The 24,232-nt window shown below is 40.9% G+C and overlaps 1 protein-coding gene across 1 annotated transcript; it reads left to right on the forward strand.

Moving 5' to 3' along the window:
- Window positions 1-3,401: 3,401 nt before the first annotated feature.
- On the forward strand, window positions 3,402-15,297 carry LOC124282944 (the record flags this gene model as incomplete). Its single annotated transcript, XM_046718996.1, has 7 exons — window positions 3,402-3,782; window positions 8,086-8,231; window positions 9,139-9,249; window positions 12,383-12,508; window positions 13,532-13,835; window positions 13,920-14,040; window positions 14,206-15,297. Coding segments are annotated over 7 exons (1,935 nt in total), but the record flags the coding sequence as incomplete, so codon positions are not given.
- Window positions 15,298-24,232: the final 8,935 nt, after the last annotated feature.

The raw sequence follows: 24,232 nt of genomic DNA on the forward strand, positions 1-24,232 counted from the left end.
CTATTGAAATTCCTATGTGTATGTATGGTCAAGTTGCTGAATGGTTAAATATCATTCTCTGTTGTGTTTCCTGTGTAAATCATCTACAACATCATTAGTACCATCTGCATGGGTCATTAATGTTGTTTCCTGGTGCAAATATAACATGTCGGGTGTACAGACGTCTCTAAGAACGCGTTGCGTCCAACGTAAACTGGACGTCCACTTAGTTTGGCGGAAGTAGTGTGACTGTTTGGACACCAACTTTACACAATGGCAGAACCGAACTGGTTCTTTTTTGTGACAGTACTGAGGTACAGCAGATTCATCTCAATCACTAACTTTCAACACAGTCGAGCATTGATGAGCTGGACAGTGCGGCTCTACAGCATCAACGGCAGTCGTGGACAGTACCACAGCTGACACTGACACTAGAGGCCAAGTGGGCAATATTCCCGATTTTGTACCTGCCTTGCTAAGGAGCTATGGTCGCATCACATGTGTCACGAGTGCTTCGTTGTTGGGCAGGGCCGAAGACTCTCATGAGTCAAGCTGCCAAACACGGTCATCCATCCAAGGACTCTCTGTCAAGATCAGTATTTTACGTCACACTGGAACAGTTGCTTATGAATACGTAACGGATCGACCAAACGCAGCCGGGTGGTTGGGTATATATGTTACAGGAAATATGTATAATCAGTAAATATGTATAATTACTGACAATTTCAGTAATTATGTATAATGTCTGATTCACTCAGGAAGTATGTATATTTACTGAATTTTCAGTAATTATACATAATTCCTGAAATTTAAGAAACAAAATTATACATATTTACTGAAATCATTTGAATTACTGAAATATTGATATTACTCTGAAAGTCAATCTGGTTTTTATAGATATGTCTTCATTTTTAGGAACAAGGTACAGCACATTGATTTCATAAATTTTATTTCATTGTGTTCTTGAATGTTTATTTGAACATGGGAGTGTTGAGTGACACATTGAATCTTTGCCTTGCCTTTGCCTTGGTCTGACAACGCTTTGAACCAGCACAGTTGCATTTAGTGAAACCTTGTCCACTACAATAAGGGTGTTGGTGAACAACTTGCCGAAGGGAAACGGTTTTCTTCGTGTTGAAATCATCTGCAGAGTACATTCTCGTAGCACACACGTCGAATTGGTTACGAGCATACTTCCCATCGAGCACACCACTTTTCACTGCTATAGTACACATTTCGCTGTCACTGCGATCAATCACAACATGTACCATCACCAAAGCTGTCCACATAATCTTCAGCTCAGAAATAACCTGGGCAGTAAATTCAGATCCATTGTCACTTTGAAGAACGCATGGGGCACCTAAGAGGAGGAAGATGTCAAGAAGCTGATACGCCACTTCTGCTGCGCGTTTAGAAGTCAGGGGTCGCAATACACTAAACTTAGTCAGATGGTCTTGGGACACCATGATCCATTTGAACTGTCCTTGAGTCATGGATTGCATGTCGATAAGATCGACTTGTGCTCTGGAGTTGAAGTCTTTGGAGATGATTGGCTTCACTACGGTCCCTTTTGTTGTAGCTCTATTACACTTCCGCTTGCATTCAACACACAAGTTCTTGAAGAGGGTCAATGCTTTATTGTTTGAATACCGTGAAGACCATGCTTTTCGATAAATAAGTATAATTATGTTGTGACTGAACTGCACACAACCTTCGATCCTGCTGTATTTTATATACCATAAGAAGACATATCTATGAAAATCTGACTGACTTAAGTAATATCAATATTTCAGTAATTCAAATGATTTCAGTAAATATGTATAATTTTGTTTCTTAAATTTCAGGAATTATATATAATTACTGAAAATTTCAGTAAATATACATAATTCCTGATTGAATCATACATATTTACTGATTATACATATTTCCTGTAACATATATACGAGGGTCACGAAGTGCATGTGGAGAACAGAACACGTGGTGTCTAGTGTAGACATTACTGGTGGATGGAGTGAGCTGGAACGCGTGAGTTATGTTTCAATCTGTTTCATAGATAGAATTACACATGCTTAAAGCAATGTTTAAATATGTTGTATAGTTAAGTTGTCATGGATATGATTAATGTTTAAAATGTTCAAATATGTTGTATAGTAAAATGTTTAAATATGTTGTATAGTTAAGTTGTCATGGATAGGATTAATCATGTTTAAAGTTTGATGTTGTGTATTCCGCACATACATGTAGCTTTGCGAACGCAGCCTGTGAATTGTATTTGGTAGTTTTGCAAACGCGCTGTGAAATATATTTTGTAGTTGTGAATGCAACCTATTTTGTAGTTTTGTTGGAGTTCATGGTGTGGGTGTATATAGACTAACTTTAAGATACACTTGATATGTCTTATCGAGATATCTTATCACTTATAAAATCTGGATATCACCTTTACTGAGAATGTTAAGATGTTCAACAAAGCGTCATTGCAAGTAATGCAAGTAAAGTATATGAATATATTTGTGTTGCAGTTACTCCGCTCCTGCCAAGGTGATTGCAGGAACAACATGTACTGACCTTTACAGGAGGGCGGACAGTCGCATGGACTGACGGTACAAGGAGGGTGAACAGTCGGAAGGACTGTTAGTACAAGAAGGGTGGACAGTCGGATGGACTGATGGTACAAGGAGGGTGAACAGTCTGATGGACTGTTAGTACAAGGAGGTGAACAGTCTGATGGACTGTTAGTACAAGGAGGGTGAACAGTCAGATGGACTGTAAGTACAAGGAGGTGAACAGTCGGATGGACTGTTAGTACAAGAAGGGTGAACAGTCGGGTGTCACAAGACACTGGTAACGTGCTGGACCAGAAGGGTGCTCCTGTGTCACAAGACACTGGTAACGTGCTGGTCTTGAAGGCTGCTCCTGTGTTACAAGACACTGGTAACGTGCTGGACCTGAAGGCTGCTCCTGTGTCACAAGACACTGGCAATGTGCTGGACCTGAAGGCTGCTCCTGTTTTACAGGACTCCATTAACGTTAGGGTAGCAGGAGACGAGTATGAAGTATACCCTGTTGACGTAACGGTGTTACCGGTGAATGGTACATACACAGTGGTTCTAACAGACTACGACAACAAATGTGTGAAGTCCGTCTACACCAGGAACACACAACGATGTCACAGCAAGCTCAGCCTGGGAGGTAGACCTTGGGGTATAACAAGGCTGAAACACAACCAGGTGGCTGTCACTGACAGACAGATTGTAACACTTCAAGTGAGCCCTTACCTGGTGCTGCTGTCAACCATCACAACCAGCAAACAGTACTGGGGTATAACGTCTCTGACACCATCAACACTAGCAGCAGGTTCTGGTACATGTGTGGATATTCTGGACATGACAGGAAACGTCCTAAAGTCCGTGAACCATGTTAATAGTGGAAAAGAGATTGTACGTTCCTCTGACTTTCTTTGTACAACAAGAACAGGAAACATCCTTGTGTCAGATGACAGTTCCGAGCGTGTCCTGTGCCTGACAGCTGAAGGGGACGTTGTGTCTACCTACCCTACAACAGGACAAACACCACTGCGACTTCCACGTGGTATCACAAGAACCAGCACAGGTGACATCCTGGTTACTGACTACGATGAACATACTGTTGTTCATCTGACTGAGTCAGGACAGTTTGTCAGAAACATACTCATCGAAGATGATATTGCCCTGCGTTCGAACGGAGTTTGTGTAGATGGACGTGGCCGTGTGTATGTTTGTGATGGGTACACGGGTGAAATTAACGTATTCAGTTTCAGCAACACAGTATAGAGCTTTGGTTCATTATAAACTGCTCATTGTCTCTGTAAATATTCCAATGAACTACATTTACAACGACCTCGTGACTGCAGATTGACTGAGCTGGTGTCAACAAATCATCGCATACAATATACCTTGTGACTGAGTATAACTACTGTATAGCGTGACTGATTATATCTAATATGTAGGAGAATGTATATATGTACATATTAGCATGTGTATTTTAATTTGTCTAACCCGAGCTTAACCTCTCAATCTAACCTGCTTCACTTTCACAATAGCATAGTCACCTTTTATTGTCTTGCCCCAGCCCCGGCACCCTTGTATTTAACAGCAGGGTGCTTTGTGGGTCAGCTACCAGTTTCATCATAAAAATATCAGTTGTTAACTCACATATTTAACTTTAAGTCAATCACAACAATGCTGTCTGCACCACTGCAGTCGTAGATGTTGGTGAAGTAATGCAAAATCTGGCAGGACGTCTAGCACGTATGGTGTCAGCCCGGGACCGCCACATGTCCCAATTAGTATAGTCCCAGGAGCGCCACAATTGATTTCACTGCAGTTTGTGGCATTGTGGGGATTATATGGTTGAGTGTTTACCGTTTTCTGAAAAAAGAGCTCACTGCTTAAGTCTTAATGACCACATGTTATCTCTGCCTTTGGTTGTTACAACACTTATTAAGTTACATTATTGATCAAAGAGCCGATGGAAACAATCAGCTTGGCATCGAGTTAATGTTGCTAAGTAAGCAAGTATATGTATATAAAGACAAATCTGTTTGACACTGAGTTAAAGTTGCTCATAAAAAATCAGTTTGGCACTAAGATGATATTGCTAAGTAATCAGGCGTGTATATAAAGACAAATCAGTTGACACTGAGTTAATGTTGCTAAGTAAACGACCATATAAAAACTTTTCTATTTCAAACACTTTTCACCATTATGGCTAATGTACAAGTGCAAATAACAGTATTCGAGAACGTAAGAGGTGGCTACAATATTTTCATTGATGGCCACATATGCCGTTGTCGCAGCATTGGCTTCACTTAAGCTAAGTAACTATCCACATCGCCTTCAGTTTGAGTTTCGAAAACATCTTGGAGCTTATACAGCTGCACTGACATTGATAGAAACCATATCATACTTTAAAGAAAGGAAATCTCCAGTGAATCGTGTATTTCTCGATAATGAGAAGGCTTTTGACTGAGTTTGGTTGGATGGACTGTTCCTCAAACTGTATAATCACGGGATAAGAGGTAAAATCTGGAGACTGCTTCGAATGTCATACTTGTCCATGCAATCATGTGTTTCCTATGCTGGTTTCCTGTCTGATGGTTTTAGAATTAGTCAAGGTGTAGGGCAGGGGCGAGTGATTTCCGCTTGGCTATTCATCCTATCAACGATCTAATACAGAGTTTAGATAACTCGGGTCTAGGTCTCCAGCTTCCACGTGGACACTGTCCAGGTATTCTTCTTGCTGATGATACCACTTTTACTTCCAGCAATCAACGTAGTTTTCAGACTCTTCTAGAAGTTTTGTATGATTATGGTGTGAAGTGGAAGTTGAAGTATAACGTCAGTAAAAGTGTATTGTTTGTATTCAATTCAGACAGATCTCTTACACCAGTTAGTCTGTATCTTGGTTCTGTGGCCATCCCTCTCATGCAATCTGTTACGTACGCTGGAGTTCAGTTGTCTTCATGTAATAAGTCGTATGATAGAACAATGTCATCATGTGAAAAACCCCGTAAACTAGTTATATGTATCATGACCTTGGCTTGTGCTATGGTTCACCCAATCCTGTTTGTGGTTGTCGTATATGGAACAACGTCATTTTACCATGTGCTCTATATGGTTGTACTGTCTGGACCAGGTTAACATCAAAAGTATTGGATATGTTTGAGTTAACGGAAAGCTATTTCTGTAGAAAGGTACAAGGTCTGCCTAAACGCACTGCTTCTCTTGTGGTTCTAGATACCCTGGGTCTACTGCCAATTCAAGGGTATATAGAAAAATCTTATTTGCTTATGTTTGGTAGAATCTGCCGGCGAATAGTCCTTGGCGATATTCTGTTGACACCAGGAACTGTTGGCGCTGATTGGTGATTCGAATCCAGCTATCGTTGCGTGGCGTGGTTACAGGTGGACGGCCACCTCGGGGACGGTCTGCAACGACGGCGTTTTGTTGATAACATCTCCACAAGCGGTACATGTGTTCCTGTGCACGTTAAACTGCTGTGCACTGTTGCGTGGGGTGTTCCGGTTTAAAGCATTCCAATGGCTCGCCACCTTTCCTTTTCAGTTAGCCGTGGCATAGAGAAATGCAAGCAGATTCTTCCAAATTTCTGTTTTTCAAACCCGTAAATGTCTAAACAATGATTTGGGTGACAATGATTCGAGGTTTAGAGCCACACTTTTTAAAGGGCACGTTTCATGCCTTTTTATGACTTCTTGAAAGCACGAAAAACGCATGCAAAACAAAAACTACAGGACCCTCTTTGGGTTTCAACCGTTATGGATTAAGTGTGTTATAAACAATATTAAAATGCGTTATAAACCTTTTCTCATTTATATAAACAAATGTGTTGATCACACTAACTTTAGCCTTTGAGTATGTAAACCAAATTAAGTATGTGATATATGCAGCTTAACTCGGTCTCAGCAAAACTTAAATTATGTAAATTTATCGTGTTGACCTTGCGTTCTGTTGTCATTGGGGTGAAAGTGGTCCAGTTGATTGTGAAATCTATGTTCATGGTTCAAAGCAGTTTCAAACTTATTCCTTGGGTAAACCAAAGAACTGCCCACTCCGTCATTCAACCAACCACTCAACCAACCAACCGTTCAACCCACCTATCACTCACTCAACCAACTATCCACTCAACCAACAAATCGTTCAACTACCCAACCACCCAAAACACTCAAGCAACCAGAAACGTAACCATTCAACTACTCAACCTACTATCAACAGCATGATCATAATCATAAATTCGCAAGACTTCAAAACCTTATTTTGAAAGTGATGTCTCTTGTCGCTAACTTTGCAAAGATGTTATCTAGGTCATAGGTTGGGATACAAAAGTCAACTAAAATACTCACCAGAGAGGAGTTCATCATGGGACCACATTCAAGTCTGAGTGAGCCTGATCTTTATATTGATCCAGGAGCCTGTTTCCAGTGAATGTTTCGTTAAGATGTGTCTCCTGCCCATAATTATGGAGACGTGTCCGTGAGAGACAACATGTGTCCACAGTTGTATTTAAGACAGCAGGTGATAAGAGGAGTTGCTACAGTCTTTAAAGGAAAACGTAATTTGATTTGACTGTTGGAAAATAGGTCGATGAAATTTATTACAAGAGAATGGTGATACAGTTCAGTGGGTAATCATGTATGGATGGAACTTGGCGTGGACAGAATGTCTGGAGAGACGCAAAGAGCCAAGACATGAAAGGGGGAATGAACATTCACTACATGTAACAATGTATAGATATGTCAAGAATTGTAAACCTGGCCCAAGTGTTTTGAATTATATCAAACTGATAGGTGTGAACAAATCTGTTTCTGAAGTGTTTTCTATGTGAAGGAACAGACCTTTGAACTGACCAAACGGTTGAAGATCACAGTATTGAAGTGTGTCATTTTACGATTTGTTGTTTGTGAGTTGAAGGAAGACAGGAAAATTATGGCTGCCATTAAACAATTAAACATTTCAGATTGTCATCAGCTAATGATGTTGTCAACAGATGCACACTAAACTTTCAAACTATCTGTTAGATTTGATTGGTGGTGGTTGGTCCTGTCATGTAAAACATCCCCATTTGCTGAACAGAGTTGCATCCCTTGTACACGCCAGGATTTTGCTGTGTGATATGTGGTATCTCAGCACCATGACCGTGTGTGGGTTTCACCCAGTCTAGGACCTGTATCAGTGCAGATGTCAGCTAAAACATGCTTTGATCACGAACCAGGTTTGAAGTTGTTTCGCACTGTAACATTATAGATCGTCAACAAAATAAATACGCAGACACCGATGTCAGGTACTACAAACAGATAACCTGAAGACACCAGAAATGAGCTTCGCCTATTGTACCCAATACAATATGGGGCTTCGAACTCGACCTAGGAAGAGACGAGTCGGATCTTCACCACTAAGCTTCCCCCTTGTCCCTCCAGGCACTATGTACTATGGTTCCTGCGATATATTCAGGCATGCAGTTTAAGGAAAGGTTTCAAATGAGGTTACATACACCTGTGTTCAAATGAAACGACACTTAGGTTTGAAGTTGTTTCGCACTGTCACATTTTAGATTGGCACCATGATAAAGACGCAGACACAGATGTCAGGTACCACAAACAGATCACCTCTGAAGACACCAGAAATGAGCTTCGCACATTGTACATATGTGGGGCCTCGAACATTACCTCCAGGCGCAGTAGCCAGTCATTTTTTCTTGTAAGCCCGATGTTAACGCAAGAACACAAGAACTGATACTCGCATCAACAAGGTTTATTGTATTGATATTATAGGAGTTACAGTTCATAATAAATGGCTGCTGCTGAGGACTTGATAAATATTATTGTGTTCACTTGAGGAGTAAAGTTGCTGATGAGTTGCTGAGGTTCAGAAAACTACAACAAACAATAGCTTTCGATGAATTCAGAAAATGTACAAATTTCATAGCACATAACATTCAATATTTCATTCGAATGATATGTGAATACATTGAAATTGCAAAATTAACAACCACAAATTTAAACATAATTTTGTGAAATATATTATCAGTTTTTGCACTAACCAATTAACATTTTGGCATATATACAATTTCATTGTAATTTAGAGATAGTTCAAACTAGCAATGAAAGGGTAAAGTACTCACATGTGTGTCTTTACATAGTTCAGCTTACAGTCAGCTGGGTGACAACCAGGCAGCATGGAGGTCCAATACACACTGGAAAGCATGTGCTCCAAAATGCATGAGCTTTGGAGAGGTCATGATGTGACCTGTGAGCTTTGACATCCCACATGAAGGTTAAGGCCACAGGGTAGTGAAAATTTACTGGCCACATGTAAACATTGTTTACACTTTTGACTGATAAGGATTTAAATGGAAATGAACTTTAGATGATAAAGTGTTGTAATTATTGGACCACCATGGATAAAATAATTAACGCCAATTGTAACAACTTAGCAAACAATTTCATTTTAAAGAGTTTGTACATTGAAATGTATGTAAGGAAATCTTGCATTTACACCCGATAGGTTGCCACGCTTTATTTTTATAGTATTGAGGGCTTGCCCAGCTTTCATGGCGATCTTTAGCAAAAAAGATGTGCAAGCCCGTTTTTTTTTATAATGTTAGCTACGCCCCTGACCTCGGACGTGACGAGAAGGACCTTCGCCATGAGGCTTCCCCTTCCGACTCCAAGCACGATGGACTACGGATTTTGCGATACATGCAGTTGAAAGGGAGGTTTGAAAGGAGGCTACATACTCGTGTGTTCAAATGAAACGACACGCAGAATGAAAGCAACTACAAAACGCTGTGTGCATTATCGTGTTATTCCCGTGACACCCTTGACCCCTGTCGCCTACAAGCCTTCTTTGAAAGAAAATATACTTGTAACCCAGAGCTCAATAACGGGTAGTTGGGGTGCTTTCCGACAACCCACTGCTAACCAGTAGCTATTTATCACGGGATCCAATCTCCCTCTACACCGCCTGTGTGGAACCAGGAAGTAAAGGTAAGTGGGCGTGCTGGCGATATTTGCCAGATTTCACGTACAGTACAATTCTAACAATGACCAGGTATAGCGATATCATTACTCCGTGATTGATGGACAAGGTGTGAAGAAATACGGTGGTAATAGTGTACTAATTCGGCCATTGTGTTATCTTTCCTGTGTGTGACCTCCCCACTGCTGTGTTGACGTGTCTACTATCGTTATGTACAGGGACTCGACTACCCTGACGTCAGTGTATCGGTAGGTCCACACACCAACTAGTGTGATCTCACACAAGTTGGTGTGTGGACCTACCGATACACTGACATCAGTTAATTACTATGTCTATCATATCTACACATAACACAGTTTTGAGACAGTATGCGTGTATAATGTCAAGTGGCACTGCATTTGTTGGGCAATCTCTTACAGATTACTTTCGTTATCGACATGAGTTATGCAATCTTTGTCAGTACATTATACAGGCGACAATAAACGTAAATGCACCTGTATAACGCGACTCTGGTGATACGAAAGGCCTTTATGAGAGACTAACTAAAGACAAAGTATATCATTAAAAGTAAACGTATCAAAGTCTACATTTTGGAAAAAAATTAGACTAATGCTTAGTCTCTGAATAGATATAATTTTGATAGTAACAAACAAACCTATTATAAATTGAAAAGGAGCCCCAGGGAGACCAGAGATTCAGAACCTGGGGAAATCTAGACTTGCTTCAATTAGGGCTTTAGCACTGCAGGGGAGGCTAGGCTGTAGGGAAAATAATGTGGTTCAGGGTCTGTGAGACAGACTAGAAAAAATATATGTCAAATTAGTTTCAAAAGTCGTACATTGGGAGGAAATGACTGAGAGATAAATGAACGTAAGCAATGACAGAAGTATATGTGCTTTATCGTGTTGTATACTTGACACGTGAACACTGACCCCCTCGTGTCTTCTCGGAGGGTGTATTTACGTCGTGTTGTGTGTCGTTGCTGACCAGTAGCGGTTTATTATGGGGCTCAACCTCACCCTTCACCGACTGGCTGGAACGAGGAAATGAAGTTGAGTAAACGTGCAGGCGGTATTTGCCAGACTTCACGTACACTACAATTCTAATAATGACCAGGTATAGCGACGTAATTACGCGGTGATCAAACGATAAGGGGTGAAGAAATACGGTGATAATTGTCTTAGAATTCGAGCCTTTCCCGCTATGCTCCGTGGTCTACTTTCACTATGTACGGGTATATCGTTATGTACAGCCTAATCTCAGGTGACTCGGTCTGTGGACATAACGGTACATTGACTCAAGATAGAAAACTATTAGGGCTGTCATTTCTACATTTAATAAAATATTTAGACAGTAAATATTCATAGCTGGAGTCGCGTTTGTAGGCACAAGCAGCTGACACCAGCCTAGCTACTTTCGTTATGCAAATGAGCGCTGATATCGGAGTCAGCGCTTTATGTGCAAAGTGCACGAGTCATTGTTGCTTCTTGGTGTATAGTGCGTTTGGCTCAAAAGCAGACCGATGAATTGCAATCTAACTAAAAAACTAATAAACATATAATACTCAATGAAACGCTGATCATAATCAAAACATCAGACCAACTCTGTGATTTGTTTGCAGAATTTATGTCCTAAAATTAAAAAATATTGACACAGTTCACTTTTTGTTACGAGGGGGGAGTGCAGAGACAGGGACAGCCAGGTGTTAGAGAAGCACGTGCACAAGTGCCGACAAAGTTATTGATTCATTAACCTGTGCTGTGCCGTCTCCTTCTTTTCTCGCACACACGGCTGTCCCTTTCTCTGCACTACTCCCTCGTAACAAATAGTGAACTGTGTCGATATTTGTGTGTGTTGTCGTCTTCATTAACGTTTTGCGTCAAACGTAAGCTGGACGTCCATGTAGTTGGCGGAAGCAGTGTGATTGTTTGGACACCAAGTTTACACAATGGCAGAAACAAATGTGTCTCATCTTCATCACTTCATCACAGTGCCGAGATCACGCAAGCTGAAGACAAACCTGTCAACCATCCTAGGACTCTCTGTGTACAACATTGCTTAACTTTGACTGATTAGTGACCTGGGGTATATGCACAAGACGACACCCCAACAGGCTGTTCTTGTCTCCCAGGGTGGGCACACAAAATATTGATTGGAGAAGACCTTGATCTTAGAATGTTCAGTCTTTCTCCAGAACACATACACACACACACGTGCACGCACGCACGCACGCACGCACTCACGCTCGAACGCACATACATCTGTGAGGCTTGTCGGCTGTGGTTGCGCTGGTATGTTCAGAAATTTGAAATGAACACTTACTATCGTCTATATATAAAGAGAGAATACTAAATGGTGTCCCGTATAATACCTTATTCATTTTTTAAATATTCATTTATTACCCATCCAACATTAGCACAATAATATATCAGAATTCAACTTACAGAACGAGTGCATTACGCCGTCATAACAGGGGTCACGCGTATAAATACATTTCATTTACGATTGTCAACAATTTGATTTTTTTAAGATGAACAAGGGGTTATGAAAAAGGGTTGAAATAACTTCAACCAACATGTATAAATGCTATTACACACAACCGTTACTTTGGCCATATTGCCTAGTGCAAATAGTCCCGGCAGTATGCAATGCGTAATAACATTGAAGATTTAATGTATCTTCCGTTTGCAGATGGCGACGACTCAGAAACTGCAGGAACATTTCCTCACATGCACCATATGTACGGAAGTATTTGACAATCCATGCACCCTTGTCTGTTATCACACATTCTGTCGGAAATGTGTCGTCAACTACACTAAAACCAAACCGGAAGCCATCAGTGCCAAGTCTCTGCTGTGTCCTTTCTGCAGCAAGATGACGAAAGTGACCTCCCCTGAGAGACCAATAGATGAGTGGGCGGATGAGGTCAAGCCGAGCTTTGTCATCCAGGGACTGCTAGACTCATTTGGCCCCGGATGTAAAGGTAAGGATCAATGGTAAACTGGTACTGCAATGCACTATGGTCTATTGGATGTGTCTTGCACCACACTCAAAAGAAAGGAAGGATAGACACGTGTAAAATCTGTTAAATATTCGTCTGTGGTCGTCGTATAAAGTTTGTAGCCGTCCCATATTCGACTCTTAACCTTTGCGAAGGCAACACACTCCCTTACCCAATGCGAAAATGACTGAACCAAATCAACATGTAATTGCAAATACATTCATTATTTACTGATACAAATTTCAATTTGTACCCCCACAATACTCATGAATGTAGTGGTTCTGCATAGCTGTTTTCCAAATATCTTGGTTGAAGTTAAAAGGTAGGGTAGTTAGGGTTCAAGTGATACCTCATTTTTCATTATGTCAAACTTGTCATTCAAGTTCCCGAAATCTGAAGTCAGCCTTGCAGATATCTGTTGTGAGGTAGCTTACACTAAAATTACTAGTAACAACAATTCATAAACCACAAAAAAAATTGCAGTTGCGTATACAGATAGAGTGAGTGAGTTTAGTTTTATGCCGCCTTTGGCAATATTACAGCAATATCACGGCGGGGAAACCAGAAATAGGTGTTAGACATTGTGCCCATCTGGGAAATCGAACCCGGATTTTCGGCGTGACGATCGAACGCTTTGACTACAAGGCTAGCCTACCGCCCTTAAATAGCTAGACGTGAGAATAAACACTCGATATTACGATGCTGAATGCTTTTCATTCAACCTTGTTTTTTTTTGTCCAGATACAAAGAACTGCACGTGCTGTCACAGCGAAGGGGAAACAACTCCAGCGACTGTGTGGTGCTCGGTATGCGATGACGCCTTGTGTGATGTATGTGCTAGGGTGCACAGTCGCATCTCATCAACTCGTCATCACGATACAACCGCCCTGACTAGTGAGGCCATTATCCCAAGGAAACGAAACATTAAGTGTAAAGAACACAAGGATGAAAACATCAAATTCCTGTGCAAAGATTGCAAGAAAGTCACCTGTCACACCTGTTGTGTTATCTATCACAGGAAATGTGAGTCAGTTGTCACACTGGAGTCGGAATTACCTGCATTAAAGTCCCAGCTGTTGAATAAGAAGGAAACTATTTCGAAGAAGCAACTCCAAATGGAAGCAAGAGTTGATGCTGTTAAAGTGAACGTCGTATCTGAAAAAGATCGATATGCAAGAATGGAACATGACATCAAGTCTTTTGCTAACAACGCGAGAGAAAAGATAACTCTCATGGAAAATAAACTTCTAGATGAACTGAAAGAAGTTTCTGAAAAGCATATTGAACAACTCACAGCCGACCTAAAGTCGGGTAAAATGTCAGTACAGATGTACCGACAACAGACTGAGCTGATAGACCGGATTCTACAATCTGAGTGTGACATGGACGTGTATGAGATGTATCAGGGATGTGAGGCCGGTGATGTGGATGCTGTCGGAGACGTAGACTTGAAGAAGAGAATAGCCAAGATCATGTTGAGACAGAACGAAGCCATGCTGAGTAGAGCTCTGGACGATCTACAGCTGGGTGAGATAGATGTCCAGTATGACGGTATGGTGAACTTGGAGGCAACACCTGTATCTCAAGACACCAGTAACGTGCTGGACCTGAAGGCTGCTCCTGTGTTACAGGACACCATTAACGTTAAGGTAGCTGGAGGCGAGAATAATGTATGCCCTTTTGACTTAACAGTATTGCCGGTGAATGGTACAGACACAGTGGTTATAACAGACTACAACAACAACAACAGTGTGAAGTCCTTGTACACTAGGAACAAACAACGACATCACAGCAAGCTCCAACTGGGAAGTAGACCGTGGGGTATAACAAGGCTGAAACACAACCAGGTGGCTGTCACTGTGCCGCATAGGAGGCAGGTTGTAACAGTTGAAGTGAACCCTGACCTGGTGCTGCTGTCGACCATCACAACCAGCAAACAGTACTTGGGTATAACGTCTCTGACACCATCAACATTAGCAGCAGGTTCTGATAAATGTGTGGATATTCTGGACATGAGAGGAAACGTCCTGAAGTCAATTAAACCTATAGATAGTGGAAAGGAAATCATACAATCTCCTTCCTTTCTTTGTACAACAGGAACACGAAACATCCTTGTGTCGGATGACAGTTCCAGGCGTGTCTTGTGCCTGACAGCTGAAGGGGACGTTGTGTTCACCTACCCTACACCAGGACACACAACACTAAGATATCCACGTGGTATCACAAGTGCCAGCACAGGTGACATCCTGGTTACTGACTACGGTGAACACACTGTTGCTCATCTGACTGAGTCGGGACAGTTTGTCAGAAACATACTCACTAAAGATGATGGTGTCTCGTACCCGCACGGAGTTTGTGTAGATGGACGTGGCCGTGTTTATATTGGTAATTACCGTTCAGGTGAAATCAAAGTATTTAGTTTCAGTAACACAAAATAGACCTTTGATTCTTTATCAAGTGACCATTGCATCTGTAAATATTACAATTAACTACATTTACAACGACCTCCTGACTGCAGATTGACGGAGCTGGTGTTGATAAATCATCACATGTAATGTACTGTGTGACTGAGTATATCTAATATATAGTGTGAATGAGTATTTCTGACTGAATAGTGTGAATGAGTATATCTAAGGTATAGCGTGACTAAGTATATTTAATATACTGTGTGACTAAGTATATCTATCTAATATACTGTCTGTCTGAGTATATCTAATGTACAATGTGACTGAGTATATCTAATATACTGTGTGTCTGAGTATATTTAATGTACTGTGTGACTGAGTATATCTAATGTAGAGTGTGAATGAGCATATCTAATATACTGTGTGTCTGAGTATATCTAGTATACAGTGTGACTGAGTATATCTAATATACTGTGTGACTGAGTATATCTAATGTACAATGTGACTGAGTATATCTAATGTACTGTGTGACTGAGGAGTCTATTCTATAACCGAGAATATATGATATATTTTGAGACTGGGGAAAACTGATATTTAGTGCCAGTTAGTATCACTTGAATGCCCATTGAACTTCTTGTACCGTATACAAATCAGAATAAGTTTTATTGTGGTGTATTAGTATATGTAGCAGGACTGAATCAATGAAGACACACTTACTGGTATCGGTGTATATTATTTTTGGCTTAAACTTAGAATGCAAAGCATAATGTGTACATGGGCTACTACACTATTTGTGAAATTACTAACATTTCTAAATTAATCCATTTGTATATTAGGTTCATCAAAATGGACTGATATTCTGCCATTGTGAACAGTTCCACGTATGTGACATTTGCTTCGGTGCTAATCACCTTTACCTCAACTTTTCTCCAGCAGTAACAGAGACTTCTGTGTGTGTGGAGATGAATTTACAAGGTTTGTGTTCCGTGTGATATGATTTACTACTTCTCGATCAACGCGTTTCCAATTACATGTACTACATCAACACGTTTCCAATAAACGAGATCAAGTACTTCCTGTAAAACGACTATTCTCAATAGCCTGTCAAAGGCACTCCTATGTTCACAGGGTGTGTCTGCGAGTAGTTACATAGTAAAACTTGTTTCCATGTTTATAATTATAGTCAAGCAGTGTTTTGTATCTATTGTCAGGGTTCGGGGGCTGAAATTGTGTTCCCTATAACCGTTTGCTGTAGGGTTAACGGATGACAGTGTCATCAGGGTCACGTGTATCCCTGTGATCTTGGTATGGGAGTACGTTGTGCAGAGCTGTGTTTATTAGGAGCCGTAAAACCCGGTTCGGTCTGGTTATCCTCAAGATTCAAGATTCAGTAACATACTAATCTTTGTATAGCGCCAATATCCAGCTGAGCTGCTCAAAAACATTTTGTTTTTCCCTTGATCATTGGATGTCAATCTCAATGGCACATCGTATTTTTCAATCTCAACTCCCTGGGGATTATACAACTTTTGCAGCCATTTAGGCGCAGTGTAGACATTACTTGATTATGATTAAGGAACAGTATGACTACCCATGTGTAAGAGGGACAGTGTGACGTTGCAATTGTGAAGTGAATATTACATTTAACCTCTATCCACCGACTATCCATGTGTTAGAGGGACAGTGTGACGTTGCAACTGTGAAGTGAATATTACATTTAACCTCTATCCACCGACTATCCATGTCTTAGAGGGACAGTGTGACGTTGCAACTGTGAAGTGAACATTACATTTAACCTCTATCCACCGACTATCCATGTGTTAGAGGGACAGTGTGACGTTGCAACTGTGAAGTGAACATTACATTTAACCTCTATCCACCGACTATCCATGTGTTAGAGGGACAGTGTGACGTTGCAACTGTGAAGTGAACATTACATTTAACCTCTATCCACCGACTATCCATGTGTTAGAGGGACAGTGTGACGTTGCAACTGTGAAGTGAACATTACATTTAACCTCTATCCACCGACTATCCATGTGTTAGAGGGACAGTGTGACGTTGCAACTGTGAAGTGAACATTACATTTAACCTCTATCCACCGACTATCCATGTGTTAGAGGGACAGTGTGACGTTGCAACTGTGAAGTGAACATTACATTTAACCTCTTTCCACCGACTATCCATGTGTTAGAGGGACAGTGTGGCGTTGCAACTGTGAAGTGAACATTACATTTAACCTCTATCCATCGACTGTCCATGTGTCAGAGATGCTATGTGACTGGACCAGATAATCCAGTGATTGACTTTGTGAGCACCGCTCAATACCGCTTCAGAACACCTGGTCCGTTAATCGCCTCATCACAAATTATGTTGCTGGGTTGCTGATCGAAGTCCCCATGGGTCCTTACAAATTGACTGCAGTTTAAAAGATATGTGAATGGCACCGTCGAAGGTATATTTTGACTGAGCAAATAAATGATCAAATTTACCAAACATATCACTGGCCTTCTACTATTTGTCATCCACTGCCATCCAAAGCAGTTCAACCTTGATTTTAGACCTGTCAATCACTCAACCAACCATTCAACCCAACAATCACTTAGTCAACCATCCAACTACTTAACTACTTAACCACCCACACACTAACTCAACCAGCCACTCACTCAACCATCCAACTACTTAACCACTCACCCACCCACACACTAACTCAACCACCCAGGAACCATATCAACCGCTCAAGACCATATCAAGATTTCAAAACTTCCTTTCAAAAGTGATTTTCCTTGTCGCTAACTTTGCATAGATCTTATCCAGGTGACATGTTGGGATTCAACAGTCAACTAAACTACTCTTTCTACCGGACAGAGAGTTAACATGGACCCACAATCAAACCTAGGTTCTAGTTTCATTGAGCCTGATCTTCATATTGGTCCAGTTGCCTCGTTTTCAGTGAACGTTTCGTTAAGATGTGTTTCCTGCCCATAATTATGGAGACGTGTCCGTGAGACATCATTACATGTGTCCACAGTTTCTATTTAAGACAGCAGGTAATCAGACGAGTTGCTGCAGTCTTTAAAGAATAATGTAATTTGATTTTAGAATGTGTTGAAAATTAGGTCCATGGAATTAATTCTAAGAGAATGGTGATACAGTTCAGTGGGTAATGATGCATGGAAGGGACTTGGCGTGGACAGAATGTGGGGAGAGGCAAATAGCCAAGACATGAAAGGTGAAATGAACATTGAATACTAGTAACAATGTGGATGTGTCAAGAATTCTAAACCTCAACCTCGACCAAGTGTATTGAATTCTGTGGAGATCTCTTCTTTGAGTGGCATTTCTGAAGGTGGGAAGTACAATGTAGACACACGTTATGGATAACAACATCTTTCATCTGACTTCCAATACAGATTCTTTTACCGTTGTCTAGCAGTAATGTTTCATAAAGTTAAAGAATTTGTACGGAAACGTCGCACTGACGAAATAAAGAACTTGTTAACCTTACAGTTTGTCAATATTAGTGAGGATCACAGTAAAAGGTGTGACCAAATCTTATTCTAAAGTATATTCTTAATGAAGGAACTGACAGACTCACTTATCGCGCAGTCGAAGGCACCACTTTTCCAAATGAAGGGTTATGCCATTTCACCTGTAAAGATCTGCTGTTTGTTGGATCAAATTTGTTGTTCAAGGCAGATACTGAAATTACTGTCATAGTTGCCTTTACGCAATAAAACATTTCATATTACCAACGGACAACCAGATCGTCAAAAGACTTGCAAAGACTCTCCACTTGCAAACTTTGTTATTACTGCCAGTAGTTTTGATTGGCCGTGGGTGGACCAATCGTGTGAAGCACCGCGATTCGCTGAACAGAGTTACATCCCTTGGACATGCCAGAATTCTGCTGTACCCAATTATGTGGTATCTCAGCTCCCATTCCCGTGCGTGTGGGTTCCACGCAGTCTTTGACCTGTATCAGTGCAGATGTCAGCTAAAAATGCTTTCATCACGAGCTAGGTTTGAAGTTGTTTCGCACTGTAATGTTGTAGATCGCCAGCAACATGAAGACACAGATTTATTATTCCATATCGGAAGGAGGACACAGGGTAGTACTTTTCCCATTCGTGACCAACTCGTGTTCCTACGAGACAAACCGAATAGCCACCCGTGCCCCTCTGGAAGGATTTCATATTGGCGCATGAACATCAGAACTAATTTAAACAGGAACGATAACTCTATTCCTGTTTCATTCCAATAGTACCCAAAGCACACATTTTGCTGTTTTCCATTTTGCTTATTTACTTTAAAGAATTAATCTTTTTGATGCAACTAAAAGACGGAGAAAAACATATTTGTTAAAGACATATTATGACGTAATTATTACCAGCTGTTCACCTTATGTTTCTAGTGGTATTTCTGAATAGGGCTGAATAATCACAAATGCGGTTTGTTTTATTGAAAAACTTCTACATTAAATCTCAAAGCAGATACTCAAAAATGACTTCAACATATTTTTCAAACTGAAAATTCGCGTAACCTTGCTGTAATTCCCGAAGGGGAACTTTAAATGAATTCGTTGAGATATATAAGACTGAAAAGAAACCCCAAAACATGTCAGACTAAAAGGGTTCAGGCTAATACGTCACCACAGCAAAACGGCACCTGGCGACAACGGCACCATCTGGACATTACGGAACCTCGGACGGCTACAAATCTAAGGCACCAACTAAAATCTTATGGGGAAATTAGTTTGTCATTAGATAATTCTGATCTAATGAAAACATCGCAACCTTTGATATTTTAAGTACATTTACTCAACTGAAATCGCCCAAACTCAGTGTCAAAATGAAAGTGTATTTAAAGCGCACAAATGTACTCATTACATAACATTCAACACAATGTCTCACCACTGTGTTGTATGCGAGACGACCGTAAGAAAGAATCAACATGCTGTATCTTGTGACGAGTGTGAATTATGGACTCTTGTGTTTGTGGTACCGGCTTTTCTGTATCACGGTACCGTGGGATTTGTCAAGATGAAGACTTCCCTTTCGCATATGTGCGCTGTCGCACGAATTCCTTTGACAACATTATGGACAAGGTTAACTCGGACTACACCTGACCAGCTGCTGAGCAACCACAGACATTAGGCAGCACAATTCTGTTAGCTATGTTCTTGGTACTTTCAATATGACGATGCTTATTTTTCATGATGTTTTAAACAATGACACAATGCCATAAACGATTTAATTACTCGGGATTATTTTTATCAAAGCACCGCCTTCAATACGTTTCATTATGATTGTTTTTTCGTATCTTTTCGACTCTGGAGATATGAATAACTTTCACGAGAGACTAATAAACCCACAAAAATCAAACGTATATTATCAAATCTAAACGTATTTAAGTTTACAATTTGTGAAAAAAACAAGTAATGTGAGGCTCTAAAGTCGTATAATGGGTAAAAATGACGGACAGGTACAGAGAGCAATGAAAGAAGTGCATGTCCTTCCCTCTGTGCTGCCCGGTCTCCTTTCACTATGTACAGGTGTATGGACATGTACACCCAAATGTCAGGTGTCTGTGGACATGAGGATACATTGATTCAAGATGGAAAATTAATAGGGCTGCCATTTCTACATTTAATACACCTGTTCGACAGTAATTATTCATATGGCTAGTGTTGTTGCTAGCGCAAAACAGTTGACACCAGTTTACTTTCGTTATGCAAATGAGAGCTGATTTCTGATATCTGGTATTTGAGTGACAATACTAGTACCTTGACCTGGTAAACGCGACTGTTCTTCTTTCACTAGAGACAAATCAAAAGAAATAAGCACTCTATCAAAACCTAAACTCAATAAAATAACATTGATTCTCAATTTGGTTTTGTATCACATTCTGTGTATGTATGTACATGGGACAAGTGGTTGACTAAATGAGTGGGTTTTGCTTTACGCCGCTTTTAGCAATATTCCAGCAATACCACTGCGGGGGACACCAGAAATGGGCTTCACACATTGTACTCATGTGGGGAATCGAACCCGGGTTATCGGCGTGAGAAGAAGACGCTTTAACTACCAGGCTACCCAACGCCCCCGTTGACTGATTGAACATCATTCTGTGTGATAATTGATCATGGACAACGTCAGTGTTGCCAAGTGTACGAGTCATAATTGTTGCCTCTAGGTGGAGATGGAAGATGTATAGACGTCTTCATGAACGCTTTGCGTCAAACTTTAGCTGGACGTCCTCGTAGTTGGTGGAAGTAGTGTGATTGTTTGGGCACCAACTTCACACAATGACAGGAAGAAATCTGGTTTATTTTCATCACAGAAAAAATACGGTCACCCACCCAATGACAATCTGTGACCAACGTTGATTAACTTTGATTGATTTTTGACCTGGGATCTATGCACAAGACCACACACCACCGGGTTGTTCTTGTCTTCCAGAGTGGGCACACATGATACTGATTGCTGATGACCTTGATCTGTCGACTTCTCCATGTACCATTCCTGTCATCATCAGTGAAACTTGTTTAAATATGTTTAAAAGTTTGAAATGATCACTACTGTAGTTTATGTATTTCCCTGTATTCCACATGTTTCTTGCAGATGTTTGCAGATGGCGACATCTCAGAAACTGCAGGAACATTTCCTCACATGCACCATATGTACAGAGGTTTTTGACATTCCATGCACCCTTGTCTGTTATCACACATTCGTAGCTGTCGTGAACTACGCCAAAACCAAACCGGTAGCCATCAGTGCCAAGTCTCTGCTGTGTCCTTTCTGCAGCAAGACGACGAAAGTGACCTCCCCTGAGAGACCAAAAGATGAGTGGGCGGATGACGTCAAACCACGCTTTGTCATCCAGGGGCTGCTAGGCTCATTTGAGCCCTGGATGTAAAGGTAAGGCTGAATGCTGAACCGGTACTGCAATGATAGTCTGTTGGATGTGTCTTGCATCACACTCAACAGAAAAAAGCATAAACACGTGTAGTTAAACCTACAACCTGTTAAAGGTTTGTTTATGGTAACTGAATAGTTTGTAGTTTGTAGTCGTACCAATACGGCATGTTGGCCTCTCACCCTTTGCAAATGCAAAACTTCCCCCTTTTCAAATGTGTACTATGCCCTTTTATATCTGAATACACTCATTATCTCGTTAAGTCCGTCTAGCAGATATGTTTGCATTTTATTCCGTGTTGTAAAGTAGCTTACCCTTATATTAAGGAAGAACAACCGTTGACAAATCATGAAAATTACCATTACATATATAGATAGAGTGAGTGAGTGTAGTTGCACCCTGCCTTAGATAGATGTGGGCACAAAAAAAAAGGTGATATAATGCTGGCTGATTTTCATTCAACCTTGTTTCGTCCGGATACGTAGAACTGCATGTGCTGTCATCGCGAAGGGGAGACAACTCCAGCGACTGTGTGGTGCTCGGTATGCGATGATGCCCTGTGTGACGTATGTGCTAGGGTGCACAAACGCATCTCATCCACTCGTCATCACGATACAACTGACATGCCTAGGGAGGCCATTATCCCCAGGAAACGAAACATTAAGTGTAAAGAACACAAAGATGAAAACATCAAATTCCTGTGCAAAGATTGCAAGAAAGTCACCTGTCACACCTGTATCTATCACAGGAAATGTGAGTCAGTTGTCACAATGGAGTCGGAATTACCTGTATTAAAGTCCCAGCTGTTGAATAAGAAGGAAAATATGTTGAAACAGCAAATGGAAATCAAAACAAAAGTTGATGCTGTTAAAGTGGACGTAGTTTGTGAAAGAGCTCGATATGCAAGAATGGAACAGGACATCAAGTCTTTTGGTACCAAATCTAGGGGGAAGATAACACTCATGGAAAATAAACTCCTGGATCAACTGAAAGAAGTTTCCAAAGAGCACGTTGAACAACTAACAGCCGACATAATGTCTTGTGAAATATCAGTACTGATGTACCGGCAGCAGGCTGAGCTGACAGAAAGGAGATATGCTGAGTAGAGCACTGGACGATCTGCATAGATGTCCAGTATGACTGTATGCTGAACTTTGAGGCTGGTCCTGTGCCACAAGACACTGGTAATGATCTGGACATACACAGTGGTTCTAACAGACTGTGAAAACATCAGTGTGAAGTCCTTCTACACCAGGAGCAAACAGGGACGTGAAAACATCAGTGTGAAGTCCTTCTACACCAGGAGCAAACAAGGACGTCACAGCAAGCTCAACCTGGGAGGTTAACCATGGGGTATAACAAGGCTGAAACATAACCAGGTGGCTGTCACTGTGATGCATACCAGACACATTGCAACAGTTAAAGTGAACCCTGACCTGGTACTGCTGTCGACCATCACAACCAGCAAACAGTACTGGAGTATAACGGGCCTGACATCAACAACACTAGCAGTTAGTTCTAATATATGCGTGGATATTCTGGACATGACAGGAAACGTCCTAACGTCAATGAACCCTATAGATAGAGGAAAGGAAATCATACATTCTCCCAACTTTCTTTGTACAACAAGGACAGGAAACATCCTTGTGTCGGATGGTGGTTCGAAGCGTGTCCTGTGCCTGATGGGGACGTTGTGCTCACCTACCCTACAACAGGACACACACCACGGATAGATACACGTGGTATCACAAGTACCAACACAGGTGACATCCTGGTTACTGACTACTATCAACGTACTGTTGTTCAACTGACTGAGTCAGGACAGTTTGTCAGAAACATACTCACTGCAGATGATGACGTCTCGTGCCCGCTCGGAGTTTGTGTAGATGGACGTGGCTGTGTGTATGTTTGTATTCGGTACCCAGATGAAATCAAAGTATTCACTTTCAGTAACTCAGTATAGACCTTTGATTCACTATCAAGTGCTCATTTTGTCTGTAAATATTAAAAATAACTACATTTACAACGACCTCCTGACTGGAGATTGAATGACATGGTGTTGACAAATCATCACATGTAATATACAGTGCTGTGGAATATAAATATAACTACTAGATAGTGTGACTGAATATAACTACTATACAATGTGACTGTGTGTAGGTAATATACACTGTGGCTGAGTATATCTAATATACAGTGTGACTGGGGAAATCTGATGTTTAGTGTCAGTGAGTCTCATCTGAATGTCCTTTGAATGTCTTGTAACGTATGCAAATCAGAATACGTTTCCTTGTTGTGTATGCAGAAGGACTAATTGAATGAAGACACACGTATGGATATCAGTGTATGCCACTTAAACTTAAACTTTGAAATCAATTTTTTATGTGTACATTGGG

The sequence above is a fragment of the Haliotis rubra genome, unplaced genomic scaffold (genome assembly GCF_003918875.1).
Source record: "Haliotis rubra isolate DU_JTF1 unplaced genomic scaffold, ASM391887v1 Scf307, whole genome shotgun sequence".
Taxonomy (NCBI): domain Eukaryota; kingdom Metazoa; phylum Mollusca; class Gastropoda; order Lepetellida; family Haliotidae; genus Haliotis; species Haliotis rubra.